This window comes from Lepus europaeus, chromosome 18 (genome assembly GCF_033115175.1).
Source record: "Lepus europaeus isolate LE1 chromosome 18, mLepTim1.pri, whole genome shotgun sequence".
In the NCBI taxonomy this organism is placed as follows: domain Eukaryota; kingdom Metazoa; phylum Chordata; class Mammalia; order Lagomorpha; family Leporidae; genus Lepus; species Lepus europaeus.
This window is the reverse complement of record NC_084844.1, coordinates 36,046,432-36,069,267: the sequence shown is the minus strand read 5'-3', so window position 1 is coordinate 36,069,267 and position 22,836 is coordinate 36,046,432. Positions and strand designations below refer to the sequence as shown.

Below are 22,836 nucleotides of genomic sequence, written 5' to 3'. Positions count from 1 at the left end.
GTGTATCTAGTACTTTCTAAAAGTTATCTATATTGAGGTATAATTAATATATAAATGATTTTATGAGTGGTTTTGATAAGTCAGTGCTACAAGATTTGGGTTTTAGTCAAGATGGATCACTAATATACTAAAATTTTTTGATAGCTGGGTTTTTTGTGTTTATTTTAGCTATTTCTGCTTTTTGCGTATTGAACACTATGATAGGTGAAATAAGTAAAGCACAGAGAGATAAATATTGCATGTTCTCACTTTCATGCAGAAACTTAAAAGTTGATCTTATAGAAATAGAGAATAATTTAGTGATTTCCAGAGCCTGGGTGTGGGTGAGTAGGAGGAATAACTTTCACAGTTCTGTAGCACAGTAATATAACTGTGGTTGACATGGAGTCATTATTTCAAAATAGCCAACGCAAATGCTCCCAACACAAAGAAATGACAAATGTGTGTGGTGATAGGTAGCTCAGTTACTCTGATCTCATCATAACACATTCCATATATATGTCAATCACAGTGTATCCCATATATATGCATAGTTAATATATTATCAGTGTTTAAGACAATTTTCTCCTACCTATTTGGAATATTAGATGATCACTTAATATCAGAGATATCCTGAAAAGAAACTGCTATGTCTCTGATATTATTAGATGTTCAGTTATATAGTAATACTGGAAATTCATTTCACACCAAAAAATAAATTAATATATGTTAAAGGCAAATTACTTGTTTTCTGCAATGAGCAATTTGATGTTGAATCTAACTTGAAATGGAACAAGTGCTTGAAAATTCCATGTTGCAGCAGCAAACAGAAAACTCTGCTTGTCCTCGAGTAGTCCTCAGGGTCTTTACAGTGGGAGGAATAGATAGTGGATTTTGCTTGTTGTTAGTATGTTTGTGATAGGTGTTTAACACGTTCACAGAGGTTGCTTTAGTGAGATGAACTGTCACTGTTCTCAGGGATGCGGCCATTCAGCTCAAGGCCCCTGTCTAGGGGAAGTGGTGCTTTGAGTATTAAGTGACCCCACTGTTGAATGTAGAAATAAAACTGACTTTCTGGAACGTTAAAGGGAAGAAAAGGAAGAATGTAGAAGACCTACCTCCCAGATCACATTTTATGGTACTGACCTTTTGCCATGTATGTCTTTTAATTGACTAAAGCTTTTTAACTGTTTGTGTTCAGTAGATGTATAATGCAGAATGGAATTTTTTTTTTATAAAAAGATTTATTTGAAAAGCAGAGTGACAGAGGGAGAGGGAGAGACACAGAGAGAAAGAAATCTTCCATCTGCTGGTTCACTCCCCAAATGCCTGCAACAGCGTGTGTGCTATACTAGGGCCAGGGCAAGGAGTCAGCGGTGCAAGCCAGATCTCCCAAACAGGTGGCAGAAATCCACTTATCACCCACTGCCTTCTAGGGTGCACGTTAGCATGGAGCTTTAATCAGGAGCTAGGACTGAGATGGGTGCCCAGGTATCAAATTTGAGATGTAGTTCCTTTCTAATGGCTTAGGAAAAACAATAGAAAATGACCCAAGTGCTTGGGCCTCTGCCACCCACGTGGGAGATCATTTTGAGCTCCTGGCTTTACCGTGGCCCCACCCTGGCTTTTGTATCCATTTGGGGAGAGAACTAGCAGATGGAAGAGTTCTCTCTCTCTGTCTCTCCCTTTCTCTCTCTCTCTCCCACTGTCCCACTCTCTCTCTCTGCGCACCCTTCTCTCCCTCCCTCCTTCCCTCTCTAACTGACTTTCAATAAATAAATCTTTTCTTTTTTTTTTTTTGACAGGCAGAGTGGACAGTGAGAGAGAGAGACAGAGAGAAAGGTCTTCCTTTTGCCGTTGGTTCACCCTCCAATGGCCGCCTTAGTAGGCGCGCTGCGGCCGGCGCACCGCACCAATCTGATGGCAGGAGCCAGGTGCTATCCTGGTCTCCCATGGGGTGCAGGGCCCAAGGACTTGGGCCATCCTCCACTGCACTCCCGGGCCACAGCAGAGAGCTGGCCTGGAAGAGGGGCAACTGGGACAGAATCCGGTGCCCCTACCGGGACTAGAACCCGGTGTGCCGGCGCTGCTAGGCGGAGGATTAGCCTAGTGAGCCACGGCGCCGGCCCAATAAATAACTCTTTTTAAAAAAATTAGGCGGGTAGGTGCTGGGGTGTAGTGTGTTAAACCGACTCCTGCAGCACCAACATCCTGTATGGGCACCGGTTCAAGTCCCAACTGCTCCACTTTTGATCCAGCTCCCTGTTAAACACCTGGGGAAACAGTGGAAGATGGCCCAAGTGCTTGTGGCTTGAAACCACATGGGAGACCCAGAAGGAGCTCCTGGCTTCTGGCTCAGCCCTGGCTGTTGTAGCCATTCAGGGAGTAAACCAGCAGGTAGGAGACTATTCTCTCTCTGTCTCTCCCTTTCTCTCTGTGTGTGTAACCCTGCCTTTCAAATAAATAAAATCTTAAAAAAATTTTTTTGGTTAGGGTCAGCACTGTGACACAGTAGGCTAAGCCTCTCTCTGTGGTATAGGCATCCCATATGGGTGTTGGTTCATGTCCCAGCTGCTCCTGTTCTGACCCAGCTCTCTGCTACAGCCTGGGAAAGCAGTAGAAGTAGGCCCAAGCACTTGGGCCCCTGCACCTGCGTGGGAGACCTGGAAGAAGCTCCTGGCTCCTTGCTTTGGATCAGCCCAGCTCCAATCATTGTGGCCATTTGAGGAGTGAACCAGTGGATAGAAGACCTTTCTGTCTGTCCCTCTTTCTCTCTTCCTGTAACTCTACCTCTAAAAAAAAAATAAGTAAAATCTTTAAGGGGCTGGCACTGTGGCGCAGTGGGTTGACACCCTGGCCTGAAGTGCTGGCATCTCATATGAGCACTGGTTCTAGTCCCAGCTGTTCCTCTTCTGATCCATCTCTCTGTTATGGCCTGGGAAAGCAGTAGAAAATGGCCCAAGTCCTTGGGCCCCTGCACCCACGTGGGAGACCTGGAAGAAGCTCCTGGCTCCTGGCTTCGGATCGGCGCAGTTCTGGACGTTGTGGCCAATTGGGGAATGAACCATCGGATGGAAGACCTCTCTCTCTTTCTGCCTCTCCTCTCTCTGTGTAACTCTGACTTTCAAATAAATAAATAAATCTTAAAAAAAAAATCTTTAAAAAAATTTTGTTAGAATTCTAAGGTTTGTTTTTTTTTTTTAAGTGTGTATACTGCACATACTTATATTGTGGAGAATTTAATTATTATTGAATGAAGTATTACGATTTTGAGTTTATATGTGCTTTTTGAATTTACTATTAGTGTAAGATACTTATATATTGTTGACTAGGCTTTTATCTAACATTTCAAATCATTATATTGCCACCACATTTTTTAACTCCTTTTAGTATGTGCTATACTAAAGTGTTTAAGAGGGAATATATTTGTTCCACAATCAGTATTTGGTTTTAATTTTGTTGCCATTGTTAGAGACATACAAACATGTTGCAATACTAATAAAAAGAGTTCAAATGTCCCCAAATTCCTGCTAACAGCTTAACTTGTTTGCTTTGTTATTCACGTTCTCTCGATGTCTGCATATGCACTCACATTTTGTTGCTCCTAACTGGTTCAGAATAGATTGCAGACTTGTTACCCCCATATCCCTAGGTGCTTCACTGTACAGTGTCTAAAGGCAAGGGCATTGTGTTACATAACCACAGTGTATTATCTGAAGAAGAGATCTTAAAACAAATTTTATTAGCTGTTTTTTATTCTGTGTAATTGTTGTCTGTAATAAATTTTCTACTTGTGACGGAGCTTCAGAGTACCACCAATTACCCACCCTACCCTTCTTTTAATCTTTTCCTATTAACACAGAGTACAGAGACTGATAAGTGCTTTGATGACAGTGGTCATAAGTTTTACTTGATCCCCGCATGATTACAAGACTCACTGAAGCCCTTTTCTGAAGTGCTTGTTGATTATGCTCAGAAAATGCTGTTGTGCTTTCCTTATCTCTCTTTCACTATACGGCACCTAAATAGGCTTTGGTCATAGAGTTTTCCAAACTCTGTGGTTTTGTTGTCTTAAAATTTAGTGTTTTTATTAAAATACATGTGTTTTACCTTGTCAAAAGTAATATTTTTTTTTAATTTGTGAGAAAAAATATTCTCTGAATTGCCATTTTTGCCCTGTGCATAGTTCTGAGGCGAATCCCAAATAATGCTATATCCCATTAGGTTTCTTCTTATTAGATTTTAAAGGCTCTATCTACTTTATTAATTTTTAAACTATGACCAGTTCTCAAGACTGCAGTTAACATTTTTGTGTTAACTATTTCCATTAAATTGTGTTATGTTTATTGAGATTTGATTGCATCATTAAGGTCCTCAGGATGATGAACACATGGTTTTTTAACATGTCAGTTTTATGTCTAATCACAAATTCTGATTTATTCAAACTATAATTAAGCTCCTTTCCTAGTTTTTGAAAGCAAAATTAGCAAGAAATATTTGACTTGGATAATGCATAAAGAGTCCTCACAGATGATCTATTTATAAACAAGTTAATTCTATGATTACCTCCATTATACCTGATAATATATGTAATAAAATTATATGCTTAATTTATTAGATCAGCTTTTATTTTTCCATCTCCTAGGTATTTTACCTAAAGGTAAAGTTATATTTCTAGAGCAGAGATTTCTAAAGATTTCTTTGGACCCAGTGAGATAGAAGCCAACTTAAACCTTCAGGGAATAAGACGTGTGTTTACCATATTTAACATCTGTCCTCTTGTTTTCACAAATACATACCCCTGAAAGCCTGCGCAGCATTAGGGACCATCTGTCTCACGCTAAGACATACATGCAGCCAGCAGAACTAGAAATGGCAGCAGACAGATGTGTTTACACCTTCTTGTCCAGCACCTTGAAGCAGCACTGGAGGATATAAAGCCTGTTTTGGCAACAGCTGTTGCTTAGCCCTGTGATGGCTATACATTGATGATGGCAAAAGCAGTGCTAGAAATTATTTGACTTCAACAATCATCCATTCAGATGGAATCTTTTTTCTTCCAGTTTCAGACTGGATGATGGGAAAGCCCAGTTTCCCACACCCATGATATTTTGTATCATATGTAAAAAATAATACCTCCTCTCATTGAACTAAAAGTGAAACTGGGTGCTCAGAGATTGCTCCATGTCTTGGATGTAAGGTTTTGGTAGAAGAGATTTATTAGAAGCATTTCATAGATGTTTGGTTCAATTAATGAGTTAAGTGTGGAGAAATTTTTAAAAAATGCTTTCTGAGTAGTAATATACAAAGCAAATTTTTATCGGTATGCTTAATTTTATCTATTTTAAATCTAAAAGTATTTGTGTATATACTTTTTTTTTGTGAGTATAAGCCAGTAACAGTAAATTTCACAAAGAGGTCAGAGTAGTCTAATGGGAATAAATCATATAAAAATGAAAATGAAGTTACTTCTTTGGTCTTAACAAGGTTACCATCTTTAAAAGGAAACGTGACGTGATTTTGCTCTTCCTAGGATTCCTTTTTTCTTAATTGGAAGTAGCTTCCAGCTCCTTTTCCTTTTCCTCACCTTTATTCATTTCTTTGTAAACAGTTAGGGATCAGTGTTAGGAACCATGGGCTGTACCCTGTAGAAATAGGTTAGGTAATGTATTGGAAAAATATAATTTGGAGTCTGAAGCCCTGGCTTCTCATCTAGTTCTGCCACTTATCATTGGTGAGTGCTAGGTAAATTTCCTCATTTGAAAAATAAGTGTATTTCTGTGGGTTTTGAACTTTCAGCCATTCCGTGTGTGAGTGAATTCTCACCCATTCTTTAATTCCATTACCTTATTTCTAAGCCTCACTCACTGTTGAGAAGCCCTAGATGAGTGCTTAGCACAACCCAAATTAGAAAATGTAGATTGTTCTTTTTTAGAATTAGTAGCATTGAATAACATTTTCTTGAAGTATCTCCAGATAATATTTGTAGAACAAATCTGCTATCTGACATTGGTGTATAGCAGGGCTTGAAGAAGATCTATTCTTCATTTTAATTTAGTTTGGTCCACTTTGACATATTTGGGTAATTTGTCCTGCACTCTAATCTTTTTAGCAAAGTGCTGAGAATTAGGTGGGAAAGATTTGGAGAAAGTTTTGGCAAATATGATAGCAGATGGCAGTTCTCCATCCATCTTGTATAACGTTAGGTTCTTGATGGCTGCACCATGAATGTTTACCTCTAGGTATAACATAATATACAATGTATTTTCATTAGAATGTACATGAATGTGTCCATACATGTAATATATTTATCATAATTTTGAGTTCCCAATTTTTGTGCTAAATTAAAATACTTAAAGTACACTATAGCTTATTGAATTTTACTATACATCTGTTTTTTAAATGAAGTCTACCATATACTGCATTAGAAGTCAGCAGGAATAGCTTTCTTCAAAAGTTTAATGTTAGTTATGATGTAGTAGTCTCTTTTTTGCCACATGTGGCAAAATTTAGGCATTATTTTGTTTTGTAATGAAAGTTGTTTTACATCTTAAGTTTATAATTGTATATTCAAATTAGACAATGACCTGTATCAATTCAGTTTTCCTTGCAGGTCAGTAGTTTGAGAACTGACAAAGCATAAGTCTCTTTGTAGAGAGGAATTAAAATTAATGAAAAATTAATGGTAATACTTGAAAATGACATGAGGGAAAGTTTGCTCATGTTGATGTGGGAAATGTGAATTCTCTGCAGTTACTCTGTAAGTGGAGAGGCACAACAGCATGTAGAAGTTAGAGTTCCTCAAATTTACTTTTTACATATAATGTTGCATAGCAGTTTCTCTTTTTCTCTATTCAGTCCATTTAATATTTATTTCTATTATATGAAAGCATCTGAGTTCTCGTAGGACATAATTAATTGAAAAATAGGATTATAGGGTTTGTTTACAGATGTTTCTTGGACTCTAATTGCTTTTTTTTTTTTTTTTAATTCTGAAGAGAGTCTTTATAATCTTTAGTACGGGAGTCAGGTTATAGGGGATTTGAATTGTACCAATCAAATCTAGTTTACTTCCCTTCCCCCTCCATTTTAAAAAATCTTCACTTTTGCCTTGATTTCAACTAGTAAAACCAAAGTCTTTGTGTACCATGTGGCATCCACCAAAATGATTCTGAAAAATGGCATTAATGTATTATAAAATGTAATTCCTTACTATCTTCTGATAGTCTCCAAGAGAAGAAGCTCTTAGAGAACTAATGATCAGGTCCTTTCACAGTGTCTATAAATAAATCTCTAATAGACATTTCTGGATTTCTAGTCTTCTGACTAGTTTTTCTGCGCTTTCTCCATTGGAATTCAGCTCGGAAAATACATAATTATGATGCGGTGGTGAACAGGTTTTGAATAGCTGAATTGTTCAGCATGCTAAGACTTAATCGTGATTGGGAAACAAATTTTTCAGATCTGCATATGGTAATTTGAGTTGTATATGGTACTGCAGACAGTCTGTAATTCTACATTCACTCCCACTCAAACACTGTCTTCCCTCATCTGTCCAACCTTGTCCCACTCCAATACAGAGCTACAGCTGTGGACTTCCAGTGAGAGAGAGAGGGGAAAGTCATAGGTGAAGACAGCTGAATCATGGACTTGTACTTTGTGACTGTATTTTCATTCTTTTGCTACTGAGGGAAGATTAAGCAGACTCATTTCAAAAGAACAGCTGACACTCCCTATACGAAGTCAGTCATTACGTCAGTCACTATAGTTCTTTGGGGTTTGTGGATCTTCTTTCACATGTATGTGGCAGTAGTCCAGTTTGTAGAACTAGACAAGAAGTGGGTGAGTATAGATTGGATACATGCCAAGTGCACATACTCAACCAGGTTCTCACCCTCTTTCCCCAGCCTTCCTCCTTTTCCATTAGCTTTGTGAGCCAGTTGGTCTTTCTTTAAGTGAAGTAGAACTTTTAACTATAACTTTTAACTATACAGTTGGTTTATGTTGTGGATAGGCCACGTATTGTCTTTAAGTTGACAATGCTGTTATTTAGTAGAGGCTGAGAATTCTTGTTGGGCACACATTGTTACTGCCTGGAAGGGAGAATCTAGCAGTTGGTCTTTGTTTTGTTATCGTTGGTTTGTTTGTTTAAGTTTTTGTATCATTTGTTGAACTAACCTGTTTCCTTTTTGAGTATTAAGACACTTAAGTGTGGCTGAATGTGTTTACCAGCCATGTAGGTAGAGAACCTAAGGTGGTCTTCTGAAAAGAAGAAACTGGAAAGTTTTCTTTCGTTTTTGTTTGGTTGGTTTTTGGTGTCAATAGGGAAAACTTAAGTCAGAAGGGACTAATTAACAACTCTCCAGTTCCTTCACTGTAAGCCAGCAGTGACCTGGGAGGCCCACACATTCCTCACCATGAGCACTCCTGTCAGTTGGACTGTTTGGTTATTTCAGATATCCTGCCGAAAGAAGTGGAGTGTAGAGAAGTTGGGTAGTGTGAGTGCATGAAGGCCGCCTCATTTTGGAGGTCTTTCTGGGCATTTAGAAATGATTCGAACCTTTCATGTTTTGAGTATTTGTGCATGAGGTCACCACACTCTTGAGAGATGGAACACATCAAGTGGTCTCAGTTATTTACATCTGTGCTTTTCAAAGTGCAGGATGAGCGCTAGTAACATTTTATTTGCTATGTAATTAGTGAGTCTGAAATCAGATAAAGGGATTATAACTTTTTTTTCTTTTAATGAAGTAGAATAGAATAAAATACAGATTTGCCACTGGTTCCGCAGAACAGCAGCATTGGCATTATCTGGAAGCCTAGTGGAAAGACAGAATCCCAGGCACGCTGTTAGAATGTGCATTTATCCACATGCTAAAAATTCCCAACATTAATGTTTATAAAATGCTGAAATAAAAAATACTAAGGTTTAAAAACATGTTTATTAAAGTACTTAAATCTTGTTTTTTGTGTTCATGTTCAGACTAGCATTCACCTTAGAAAATGTTTTAGATGCACTTTTTACGATTTGAATGATGACATCAAATGCCTGGTTTTGTAGTTAACTATGAGAGAGCCATCCTTTGGTTGCATTGATATTATAGTTCAAGTTTCTTTGCTTCTCTTTATTTCTGTATCTTATCTTTATCTCCATCTCACTTTTTCTTCTACTTCACATTCCTCTGATTATTTTTGCTTGTATCTAATGTGCTTCAAGCTCATTGTACTCAGTGTTGTCAAAACACATTTTTCAAGTTTCAGATTGTGGTTAAGTATATTCAATTTACTGGGAAATTAATGCTAAATAGCAGGATTTTAAAAATGTTTCTAGTACCAAATTTGAAGAAGGAAATACCCAAATTGTACCAGTGTGCTTTCTTCCTCTATTTATTATGTCTTCCAAATGTCAGATTCTCCATTAACATTTTGTTTTGGATGTAATTAAATCACCCAGTCTTATTTGCATAGCAATATTCATAGCCTGTCTTAAATACCGGGAGCAGACATTTCAAAAGAAATGTGTATCCCCAGTTGTGCTAAAAAGAAACAACTGTAGCTTTAGTTTACTGTGTTCTAACCTAACCCAGCACAGGCCAGGTACAGCAACCTAAGCTTATGTATCATTAGGAAATGTGCTAGTTGCCTGGAAAATGACCAAAAGTATAGAAAAATCATACCATATGTATTTAGTATGTGTTCTTTTGGCCGCCAGTATGCAGTTCAACTTATAAATAAGCAGTTCGGTGCTGCAAATAAGCAACTTAAAAAAAATGTGCTTTCTTTGTAAGACTGCAACTACTAAACAGCCACCAATCCCAGAGTTTTTATTCAGTCATCTTTAACTAGTTTTAAACTTTTCTCTGTCACACAGCCTCACATTTTGCCAATGATCTCACTGTTCTCCATCTGATTATTCCATTTAATTTGTAGTTTGTTTTTAAGGGCCTCAGTAGTGAATTTTATTTTAACTTAGAAATGCTACAGGGGTGTTCCAGAAAAGGGGGAGAAATAGAAAATTTTGAAATCCCTGAATCTCTGACAATGAAGAGCTTTGTCACTGCATCATTTTCTTTATTGGTTATATCAGACAGTATGTACAGCACAATTGCAAATGATTGCTCATTTTTTATTTTTTATCCATACTCTATAACAGTATGATGTACATGTATTTGTTAATGTTAAATGACTTTTTCTCTAATTCTTTGTGCATTTTCCCCCCTTTTCCATGAAGGCCTTATCTCTTTGGAGCGGGGTGTTTTTCCATAAAAGCTCCATGGTGAGTTCCAGTTCAGTCCCGCATGCCTAATTCATTTGCTGTACTCTCAAGAAGTAACTCTGTTTTGTTTTCAGTTGCATGGCCTGATCACACGTAGATGCACCAAATTTCTCAATAATTTGTAGATAAGACATGAATGTTAATATTAAGCTTTTAAAAAATGGGATTATTTCTGATTTCATTTAATTCCTTGAAAAGTTTTTTTTTTTAAATTACTGATGCAGAATGTCTTTAAAAAAGAAAATAGAAGAATTCTATCATAATGCTGGTAGATAATGATGAGACATGGCTGACTCTCAAGTTTAAAGCTTTGAGTATTACTGTGATAGGTTTTCCCTACATATCATGCTTTACATTTGAGGACATTACTTATTTTGAAATATAAATATATTTAAAGTATACCAAATACAAATAAATATATTTAAAGTATACCAAATACAGTAAAATTTACTGTAGTTTATTTGGTCCTAGAGGGACAATGGTCCGTTCTGTTTTGAAAATTTAGTTATAAAAGGCTACATGGTAAGGAAGTATATACTTCACATAAAAACTGCCAAAAATTTATTGTTTTGAATTACTAGGGCCTGCTCATATAACTTAATCATTTAGTGAATTATTTTATAGCAATGAATAGAAAACAGGTTTGTCAGTCTGAGGCATGAACTTTCATGTAAAGATGTGCAGTGGAATGTATTATGAACCTGGTGTGAAATGTTTAATGGTCAAGTGTCAGGGTCCCAGAATCAGACTGTCACATCTTAAATCAGAGCTTGCACACTTAATTTTCTAAAACCCTTCTGTTTCTTGTTTTTCTTATCTATTAATTGAAATTAGTAGTAACACTTACCTTATTAGTTATTGTGAGGAATAAATGAACTGATATATACAAACAGTGTCTGGCACATAGTAAACACTCAATAGATATTAGCTGTGGCCACTGCGAGTTCTTTTCCAGGTTAAAGGGAAAGGAACAAGAAGCTTGACAAGAAGCTTCTTTAAATTAGATCACGTTTTTTTTCTTTTTCTTTTAAGAGTATTTAAGCCAAAAGGAAGTTTTGAGAAATGTAAGGGAAATCAGTTTTATTAATTTAGTCAGCGTACTTAAAAGTTCTAAACTTTTATGTGTATTTCTCATAACTGCACTAGGAATTGTTTGTGCTGTCCTACTAAAGTAGAAACTACATTCCAAGCTTTTCTCCCATAGACAAAGAGGCTTAAATAGTTCTTCAAAGTAACTTTTCCTGTTCACATGTTGCAGGAGCATCTGAACATTTCATTATCATGTAAGATGAGATGACATAAAACAAATTAACATAAAGCTCTCCTCCTTGAAATGCAGCAGCATACTTAGCACACAGTTTGCCAAATTACTCTGAATAAGTTCAGAATATACAGGGGTATATGAAAGTCAGTCTTCATTCTCTTTGTTAATCAGGTTTCTTCTAAAAACAAACAAGATACATAAGTCTGTCTTTTGAGCAGTGAATTTTAAATGCTACATTAAACATGATAAAATTTCTTTGTAGAAAAAACTTAAGACTAAAATGCATTTTAGGGTAAATTCCTCATTCTAAGTACAAAGGAAAGAATTTTAGCATGTTAAGTTTTCACATAGAAGTAAAAGATGGAATAACAAATGTTGTCTGTTAAGTAAGAAAAGCTCATTCCTCCAACAGCTTATGTGCTCCCTCACATTTAAGCAAAAGCACTTGTCAACCAGAAATGATTTGAGGTTGAAACAAGATTAAAAGAGCCAGATTAAAGAAAGGGATATATGAAATATAGTAGACTTTTAAATCATTGCCTGTCTTTTAGAAGACTGCTTTGTGGTTTGTTTGATGCCATCGTTAGCTTACAAGAAACTCGTTTTTAGTCACTTATACTAGACTAAAAGGTCCTCCTTTAAAATACTCTACTCTACCAGTGTGCATGTTTTTTCCATTAAAATCTTAATGAAACCTCAAATTAAGGCAGCAAAATTAATATAAATTTGACAACTTCTTCCATGTTGTGTATAAGAGCTTCTTTGTTTTAATAGGTTTTGCTCTTTCTCCATGATATTTAACATTTAATCTGAGAATGTTTTTATTTACTGTTCTGAAATAAAACATGTTAAATAGTTACGTTTTTAGTATTTGTAGCTGAAGTGTAAGATATATATTTTGGATGGGAAAAGAATTTTCACAATTTTAAAATTATTAGTTTCAAGTTGGAACATTTATACTTAACATTTTGTACAAAGATTTTGCTTTTGGTCTATCGCAGTTACCACTATTTCTTCATCAGGCTGGTTTAGTTCTGAAAATTCATGCTGTTTCACATGAGTTAGTTTTAAAATGTGGTCCTTCCCTTGTACTCCAAATAGGCATGTTGGAAAGTGAACTATACAGGCAGACTTCCACATTTTAGTTATTTTAGACTTTCATGGCATTTTGTATCCTCTGTTAGTTTAACTAGGATACTTATATAAAATAAAGTGAAATAATTATACATGCAATATAATTTATTAAATACGGGATTTTAACATAAATAACTAGTGTGAACTTTAAAAACTAAATTTTACTTTCACTATTGCAATTAAATAAGTAGCAAAAATATATTATGCTACTAAATTGCATATAATGTTGTGTTTAAGCTAATGTGTTTTTTGAATTGTATATAAAAATATGCATAACAAGTAGACAGTACATAGTCCATAAGGATATATCCTTCATTTATATGTATTTATCTCCTTATATATAAAGTTTATTTGACAAAATAGTGTACCTATCAAATTAGATTTAAAGTTTTAATTAGCATTTTTCTGAGAGTTTGGTCAAAATTTAAGTAGTCATGTAAAGGAACTTTGATTTTGTGAGGATAACTTAAAGTTTATAATTTAGTTTTTGGAAAGTTAAGATTTCTGTAAGAAGGAGAATCTTTTCTCACCTGCTAACTTCACAGAGGTCTGTTAGAAGTCAGAGAATAATTTGTGATATGATGGAATAGTTTTAGACAAATAATATTTTTAGTTATTTGAAATGAAATACTTTGTAAAACAATATGGATCATGAAAGGAAACTTCCATAATCTTTTTAAAAGTTTAATCATAATAAAGGGTATAAAGTTTTTGTACCACCTCTAATTCTTACATCAGTGTGGTATTTTATATGTAAGCTCATATTGGCTGTGATTTATGTTGGAGAAAAGAAAAGAAATGGTGCTTCTATGTCGTGTATGCCCTATCCATGCTTGTATCCTGCTAAACATTAGGGCCCCAGCAATACTGCTGCTGACTGTGTTGTCCAGAAACACGTCCCCCGAGTCCTATTCTGTGACACCTTGTTAGATTAACCAGGGGGAGATTTGGTCCTAGAATCTATAAGCAGATATCATTAGAAGTTTTGGGTTATCGTTTTGTTTCCTAGTTTGCAGTTGATTGTGGAGAAAAAGCAGGAGAAATTCAATATGTTAATCTGACCATATTACATAATACAGTAAAAGCCAATGGGAAGAAAATGTGAAACTTTGATATGCTTTGGAAATATTTTTTGAAGTTCCATTATATTAATATCTGTACAGCTTCTGATGGCAGTGAACATGATTCTCACGCTGTACTTTAAGTATTTTTACCTTTCCACAGAATGTGTAGGACACAGTAAAAACTACTGATTTTTTATTTAGTGTTTCAGTTATTCATTTTGTTTTTTTTGCTTGTTTTTCTTTTGATTATGTTCATTTGTATCAGGCTTACTTAATAGGCTATTTTATGCTTAATTTTTTTTTAAACAATGATACTTGGATTCCTTTTTCTTTTATGCTTTGATGTGGGGTTATTTATAAAAGGTTGAAGGAGTAAAGGGGCATGAGTTACCCTAGGAAGGACTCCATTAGGGCTGTCTTCAGTATGTTTTGTTCCTATGTATGACTGCTCTAAAAAAGGATGTACCCTTATAATCCCTACAGTTAATCTTAGGGCACCATCATAAATACAAATCTTACTTTTATATTATCCTGTTATTTAACAGTTGAATATATAAGGTGGCCTCCAAACATGTGCAGAAGTTCCTTTTATACTTGCAAATTTTCTGTGATAGGATTTGTTAAAAAATTCTTTCAGAGGAGAAAGGGGATAAGGAGAGCAAGAACAAATTTCGAATACTGTCCTATAATGATTTAGTCACCAATACCAGTCTGTAAATTCGTATGATTTGCAAGGTTAGCACTTTTCTGTCATTCACATATGTGTTTTTCATTGATTTTTTTTTTTTTGTAATAGAAGTATTTTGTATCGTTGTGGAAAAGTTCAATATTGGGTATTTCTACATTGGTAGGAAAGCCATTTTACTGTTACCCAGCTTTCTTAGATTCAGTCTTTTTTAAAACCTAGGACTAAGGGCAAATTAAGTCAAACTAAACATTTCTAACTTTGGGCAGTCGCATACGAAACACATCAGTAATAGCATTCTTTTCATTAGATTTTTTTTCCTTTTTATTGCTCTCCAAGTCTTATTACATACAAATACATGTTTACATTTCTAGTTTGCTTAAATAGTATGACCATTCCAGATGTAATTTAGTGTTCGAAATAATGTGACATGAATGTGTTTATTCGTTATGCTGTATGCCCCATAACAGTATGTCTTGTAGCAGGTAGCAAGTTGTTTTCAAAGATGAGAATTCTTTTGATTCCTTATTAAGCATGAGCTTATACTAATGACATTTATGAAGGCCCTATAAGAGGAAAAAGTTAAATGATAAAATATAAGCATAAAAATAATTCCATGTATAAATTAAGCTTGCTTTAACTATAAAATACTTATTATCTGTGGGAGATAGAATATGTGTAGAATGATCTTAGGTTGATGCTTTTCACTTGTTCCAAAATTGAACTTTATGTAACTTACAGAACTGAAAGATTTTAGCTTTTGGCATGGGTTTATTAGACCATTAGCTTATAAAATGTAGAGAATATACTAAATTGGTATCCTACCATTTTTTCTACTCTTTATTATTCTGTTAATCTGGCCCAATATCAACTATTTTTAGGACTTTTTAGGATACATACATTAAGAGGAATCATATATTCTCTTATGAAGTGGTATACTCGTTACCACATGACTTTAAAATAGCAAAAATCACATTTAGTGACTTGCAAAAAGCTTGAAATTTGTCGTTGTGTTATTGTTCTTTGATGGTGATTCTATTACAAGTATGCAATCCCACAAACACAAAAAAACTTTAAAATTCTGGAGTGGTTTTCTCTCTTTTCTTCCCAGCAGCCTCCCCACTCCCCCACAGTTTAATAATGACTAGGGGTGCTTCAGGGATGCCATCTGCAAGGACTTGTCAACTCAATGATAGTTCAGTGATGAACGGATTCTTTTGAAATAAAATGTATTTTCTAAGGTAATGCAGCAGAGGACATATAATCAGAAAGAGCAATTCTAGTGACCTGAATAGCATGGGAAGGTGTGTGATTCTTCAGGTGTGGGATAGATTATTGGTCCAATAACTTGCAACTAATGCAGCTATGAAGAAGTGAAGTTGTTTGTAAACCACATGAAAGATTGATTTTGACTGGTTGTGTATTTTAGGAATGTCATGATTTGTGGGGGAAATGATGTTCAGTGTTTAGTGAACGTTAATGATGGAGAGATGGATTTTCATATATATAATAATGTTCATCATTTGTAGATTTGATTAAAAATGTGAGACCAAAGTAACCAATCCTAGTATCCTCTGAACCAGAACTTTTGCTTTTTTCTAGAGGAAAAATATCAGAGTTCTTGGGAAGTCCTTGTAAGATACCTAAGAGACTCTTTCAGGTGTCATACGAGCTAGGAAACCAGGATTGCCAACATAGAGTCTGATGTTTTGTAAACTAGGTGGGGGCTGTGAGCGCTACAGAAGATAAATCATATTCATTCAGTCCTATGATAAGGAAAGACCTTGCCCTGTGTCTACTATAGTGGTTCTTAAACTTGGCCCTCTGGAGGATTTCATAAAAAACACAAATAGTTGAGCTCCAATCCTGGAGTTTCTGATTAAGTAAATTTGGGATGAGGCCAGATTGGTATTTTTGTGCATAACTAAGAGGTTCCCCAGTTGGTATTAATTTCTAGGGATCAAACTTTGAGAACAAATATAGTAGAATCCTTAAAATAGCTATTGGAAGTAGGCTATAAGAGGTTAAATGACTTATCTGAAAGTCACAGAGTGCTGAAGTGGAAACACTGAGATTCAAATCCAGGTTTCTTTCTGACTTCCAAAATCAATTTCTTTCCATCCCATCATACTTTATTAAAAGATAAAGCAAAGTGACCAGAAGAAGGTAGCTGTGTTGTTTGAGAATAACTTGTAGAATGCTAACATCAGGCTCCAGCATTCATTGTATCCCAGCTGGGATGTGACAGTGAAGCTATTTTCTGGTCTGTGAACTTGAGAAAATAATTTGTATATGGTAGTTGGCAAAATTGCTAATGAGCTTTAGGGACACCCTTAATACATCCAAAGAAAACAGAAAAACAGGATTTGAAAGAAGTTGAAAGATGAATGTTAGAAACTGGAAGTATGGAAATTTATTTGCGGAAAACAGAAGAAAGCAAGTCCTGTACGGTGGTAGTTATACAAGAGTACTTCAAACAAGATCATAGAAAATAAAATTGAAGGATGTTAATTTTGGTATAAAATTTTCTTAAATCTATGCAAAATTTTTCATAAATGCATTTTCTGTTAACTTTTTGAAGACCCTTTGTGTGAAGGAACACCAATTGCTAAATGTGTCATTACACATACAAGAAATATTCATGTTTGAGAGGTTATTGATAATTAATTCTGCCTTGATCTTTTCCCTTAACCAAAATAGACAAAAATTTTTTTTTCAAACTAAAGAAGATAAATAACAGATAGGAAGATAGGTGAATATAAGTATTCTTAGTTCATTAGGTTTGCCCCCCACTCATTGTTTAACTGTACATTTTGGCTGAGAGCATTTTCAAGGTTTCATTCAATATCATCTCATTTTCATACATGCTGTCTGCATTCACTTGTATTGTCAACTTCCCAGTTATGTATCAACATGAACTGATAAACCATTGTATTATTGTGTAGTGTTTATGCTGGTATTATTGCTCCACGTTGAAATCTCCAGAGAATTGTTACCCATCTGAAAAGAAGTCACTTGCATTTTGCCAGCACACTCCTCAGAAAAGGATTTAGTGTTTATTGAGCTTTTAACTTGTTGCCTTGACAAGACTCTGGAACTTCAAACTAATTTTTGCTTTCACCCCAGAGCATAATCTCACATCACCACCTGTTACTTAAGGGCAGAATGCATGTACATATTATAGCATTTGAATACTCATGGGTGGAATTTGTAGGAAGATCTCTGATTATGTAGAGGACTGTCATTTCATCTTGGTAATTTTTTGTTTGTTTGTTTTATTTTTTAAGCAAAGTTAAACCACCTCCACAGATTTCACCCAGCAAATCGATGGGCGGAGAATTTTGTGTGGCTGCTGTCTTTGGGACATCCAGGTCATGGTTTGCAAATAATGCAGGTCTGAAAAGGGAAAAAGGTATGCATTTTTACTGATGATCAAACATACTATTTGTATTTTTTGCTTCTTAATGGAAATTGGTAGTAATTCCTTTGGAATATTCTTGGACCTAATAATGTGAAGACCAGTTTTTCCATTCCACTCAAACCCAGTAAAGGAGAAAATTTTCCTCTTACATAAATATGACACAAATTGCCCACTGAATGATTTTGGTTTTGCTTTCTTGGTGACAGTCTACAGGCAACCTCAGTGCTGTCAGTTCCATATCCGTTTTATAACTTTGAAATTTTATAAGCTAGTTTCACACTATTGTTTCTTAAGTGTGGAAAGGAAAATCCTTGTTATCCTTATTTTAGAGAGGAAGAACTTGAAGTCTTAGCTAAAAGCACAAGTTCACGGGTGGTGATTCCAGAGGTTGAAATCAGGTTTTTTAATGGTAAATCTTGACTTATGTTAAAAAAATTCAGCAACTCTGCTGTCTCTCTGTTTAAGATTTCTTTTTATTTATTTGTAAAAGACGGGGTAAAGAGTGAGGAGAGATAGGGAGACAAAGATCTTGGATTCTCTGGTTCACTTCCCAAATGGCTGCATTGGTCAGGGCTGGGTCTGGTTGAAGCCAGGAGTCAGGAACTCCATCATGGTCTCCCACATGGGAGTCAGGGGAGCAAGTACTTGGGCTGTGTGCTGCTGCTTTCCCCGGTACACTAGGAGGGCACTGGATTGGAAATGGGACACTGGGATTCAAACCAGCACTCAGATATAGGATGCTGGCATCTCAAGCCACTGCTTGTAACATCATTGCCAAAATGCTGGCCACTTTGCTATCTCTTTAACATAATTACAAAAAGCAACCTGTCACTAGAAAGAATGCTACACTTTTTTTTTATTTCCTTTGGTCCTTTGAGTTAATATAGTTATTATGTTATATAATCTGTGTGTCCATCACCAGGGTCAATACCTAAAATGTTTATATAGTTAATGTTTTTGTGTGTGGTTTGTTATTTTCTCTGTATAGAAGGGAATGTCTTTGTTCACCTCCCAATTATACAGTTTTGAATATGTTGTGATTTTCCTGTTTTTATTTTGGTATTCCTAAAGTAGGTCACCAACTGGGTTGTGACTGGGGCACTTTGATGTGGGGTTGCGCAGGCAGCATTGTTCCTGGCCCAATGGTTCTCCTCTCCACTTCCCACTGGCAGACGTCAGCCCTTTCCCTCGTTCTCGCCTTTCAGTGACCCTTTCCTGGGTAACAGGATCTCAGGCACAGCAGGTTCCTTACCTCAGTGGAGAGGATACTGTAAAGTAGGCAAGCCTTCTATTTCCTTATCCCATCTTTATTTTTTTGTTTCCTCCTTGGGTTTAATGATGCTATCAAAAAGACTTTTTGTTACTAGTTAAAACCTTCTGTGAAGCTCGATTTCAAATTGTTCTCCCTTCTGTTCTAATTACCCTTTTAACTTGCTATTCCTTTGTGTCCCACTAGCTGGTCATTAGCCATTTTCTCAAATCAGCTGTAATTGATTCGCCTGACATAGAGATAAGGTGACCTACCCAGCATTCATGAGTGATTTTATATGCTCTTTGGTTTACTTTAAACCCCCAGATAGCAGACCAAACCTGTTTGGGTAGTGAATACATGTGTATTCCTTATAAAGTCACTTTGATTAGATCCATATTCAGCCACTGACTTCTCAGGGTATGGCTGATCTTCCTTTACCATGAAAGCCATTGATGTCATTGAGAGACGAGAAATAAGGGTTTGTGGAAGAGCAGTGTGTGTGTGTTTAATAGGCTTTATTTTTCAGACAGTTTCAGGTTCATAGCAAAATTGAACAGAAGGTACAGGGATTTACCATAAACCTCCTATCTCCACGCACGCATAGCCTCCTCCATTGTCAACATCCCACACTGCAGTGGTGCATTTGTTGTAACTGATGAAGCTACGTCAGCACATCATGTGTTTTTTGTTTGTTTTGATTCAGTAATTTAAGTTTTAAATTTAAGTTTCCTGAAACAAAGTAGATAAGATGGCAGTCTGATTTAGGCATGCAGTAGTCTTTCATGCAGTTCGCTCAGTCCTTCCCTGTCCCACCCGATATCGTTCAGTTTTTGTAACATGGGACTAATTACATGGTAGACAAATAAAAAGGAATGTAGAATAGTGTTTATATTAGAATTTGGGGAATAGTTATATTGTTAAAATCGATTGCTTAAAATTTTAGAGTATTTTGACAGCATACAGATTTCCGTTTTCCTTACCATCTACTTATTAGAGGCATTCTTTAGGCAAAGACAAAGCACCATATAAAGATTGCTGCCTTTTTATTTTCTCTGAGTAGCCCCTGGAGTGGACTGAAAAGGTCAGTAACTTGTAAACATTATGCTGTGCCCATTTGATGCCATTGTCAAACATCCTGTTCTGTTTTTCTCTTTGTAGATCAGTCCAAACAAGTTGTAGTTGAGTCTCTCTACATTATCAGTTGCTATGGGACCTTAGTGGAGCACACGATGGAGCCACGAGCCCTGAGCACTGCCCACAAGATCAGTGATGACACTCCACTGGAAATGATGACATCCCCTCGAGCCAGCTGGACTCTGGTTAGGTTGTACTTCCTTTCTTTTCATTTTTTTAAACTTGAGGTGTATGAAGTGATGGATTTTGACATGTGTATACAAGCTGTGAAATTATAACCACAGTTAACATGAGAGACATACCTATCACCCCTATGTCTCTGTGTCCATTTGTAGTTTCTCTTTCTTGTGTTCCTTTCTGTCACTGTAGTTTGCAGTATCTAGAATTCTGTGCAAATGTAATAATATAGTATTATTTTGTCTGTGGCTTATTGTAGCAATGAATATTGTAGCAAAACAATAGCTCATTATTTTTGCATTTGGCATATAATTTAATACAATAAAATTCACCCATTGGTAGTGACTTTTCACAAAGTTGTGATCTATCATTGCAGTCCGTTTTCATCATCAATGAATGAAATCTTGTAACAGGAACTCCCCTTTCCCCCAACACTGCAGCCCTAGGGAACCTCCTCTTCACTTTCTGTCTTTATGAATTTGCTTAATCTGGTCAATATACTTTTTTTGTGTCAGGCTTCCTACATTTAGCATGTTTTTAAGGTCCATCCAAGTTGCAGCCTGTATCAGAACTTCATTCCTTTTTATAACCAAGTAGTATCCCATTATGTTGATATTATCACATTTTACCCATTCACTACTTGATGGGCATCTCTCCTTGTAGCTGTAATCGATAATGTTGCTTTGAACATTCATGTCCAGGTTTTTCTGTGGACATATGTTTTTAATTTTCTTGGTTGTATGTCTTTGGAGAATACCTGCTTTTGAAGTCTTTTCTGTTTGCACCTTTGTGTTGGCTTTTCCTGGAATTTTGCTTTCCCCATTTGCAGTCTCATGCTTAGTGAAAATAGAAAGCCATTCAGGGGAATAGAAACTAATATAAGTAGATCCAAAGATTTCTTTAAAGAAGTTCCAAAGATACCATGGCTAAGCACAGTAGAAATGTTGATTAAGAACCAGGGTAAATAAAAAAAGTTTACTTATTAGAATTAAGTATTAGAATCTTTATATGCTGGTTATTAAGTATTAGAATTTTTATATGCTAGTTCATAGAGGGAGAATATGAAACCTGTAATAAAAGTTGCTGAATGTAATAGTACGTTGTCCAGGAGAGAAAAATTATTCCCAATATGTATGGAAGGGGATAGAAACAAATGAATTTGAACATGATCTCTGTCCTTTAACATTTAAAAATATTCTTTTATTGATTTTTGGAAGTTCCATCATTTTCTGCTATTACTTTACTATGCTGGATTGATCTGGTCAGTATCTGATTTATCAAGCTTATTTAGAAGTGGATAAAACTAATTAAAACTATTTTACTATCATTGTTGAAATAATGGCTTATTTTGGAAGTCAGACCCTAATTAGATCTATAATAAATCACCCATTTACATAGCTATATTTTTTACACCATTTTAAACTGATTCTTTTTTAAAAACACATATACTCTATAAGGGCCTAAAATATATGTACACATAATCTAATAGAGAGGCCTAAAAATGGATAAAAGTTACATAAAATTAGAGCCACTTAGATTGACATTTGAATTATCATTTTTTTTTTTTTTTTTACAGGCAGAGTGGATAGTGAGAGAGAGAGAGACACAGAGAAAGGTCTTCCTTTTTGCCATTGGTTCACCCACCAATGGCCGCTGCGGCCGGTGCATCTCGCTGATCCGAAGCCAGGAGCCAGGTGCTTCTCCTGGTCTCCCATGGGGTGCAGGGCCCAAGCACTTGGGCCATCCTCCACTGCCTTCCCGGGCCATAGCAGAGAGCTGGCCTGGAAGAGGGGCAACCAGGATAGAATCCAGCGCCCCAACCGGGACTAGAACCCGGAGTGCCGGCACCACAAGGCGGAGGATCAGCCTGTTAAGCCACAGCGCTGTCTTGACATTTGAATTCTATACTTCCTCTGTATAGGACTTCTGAATTCCTTGTCTGCCTTATTGTAGAATCTTCTGCTGTTAAGCTAATATTGACTCCTTGTTGTTTGTGTGATACACAGCTACCTTTTTATTCCTTTGAAGCAGATGGCCTTGTGTTTCAGGTTTCAGCACATTTATTTTAATGATTACAAGTTTATTTTAATGATCACAAAAATAGTGTGAGCTTATGTCAGAATCTGTAAGGGATGACTGTCATCTGTAGCCTATCTATTAAACTGAAATATCAATATTCTTCTGTTGTTTCATTAGAACCCCTCAGTGGAATGAATTGCAGCCACCATTTAATGCAAACCACCCTCTGCTCCTGGCTGCAGATGCAGTACAGTATTATCAGTTCCTGCTTGCTGGCCGTAAGTAGTTCTGATTGTTTTTTTCCTCCCTTCCATATGATCTTTTCAGGTTTCATCTTAAAATGCTTATTTTTAAAGCATCTATTCATATTACTAACTGGTCCATATGCCCTAGGCCCTAAAATGAGGCGAAAGGATATTTAATAGGATGTA

The 22,836-nt window shown here is 36.0% G+C and overlaps 1 protein-coding gene across 6 annotated transcripts in view; it reads left to right on the top strand.

The window, feature by feature from the left end:
• Nucleotides 1-22,836, top strand: part of BCAS3 (BCAS3 microtubule associated cell migration factor) — a 602,204-nt gene that overhangs the window by 259,688 nt on the left and 319,680 nt on the right. For 4 of the 6 annotated variants that reach the window (XM_062215515.1, XM_062215514.1, XM_062215520.1 and 1 more), the window contains exons 17-20: nucleotides 10,211-10,255; nucleotides 17,690-17,814; nucleotides 20,234-20,399; nucleotides 22,583-22,683. In XM_062215515.1, the coding sequence (XP_062071499.1) occupies nucleotides 10,211-10,255; nucleotides 17,690-17,814; nucleotides 20,234-20,399; nucleotides 22,583-22,683 (437 nt within the window). The remainder of the gene's footprint in view (nucleotides 1-10,210; nucleotides 10,256-17,689; nucleotides 17,815-20,233; nucleotides 20,400-22,582; nucleotides 22,684-22,836) is intronic. The other 2 variants (XM_062215517.1, XM_062215518.1) reach the window with 1 other exon arrangement.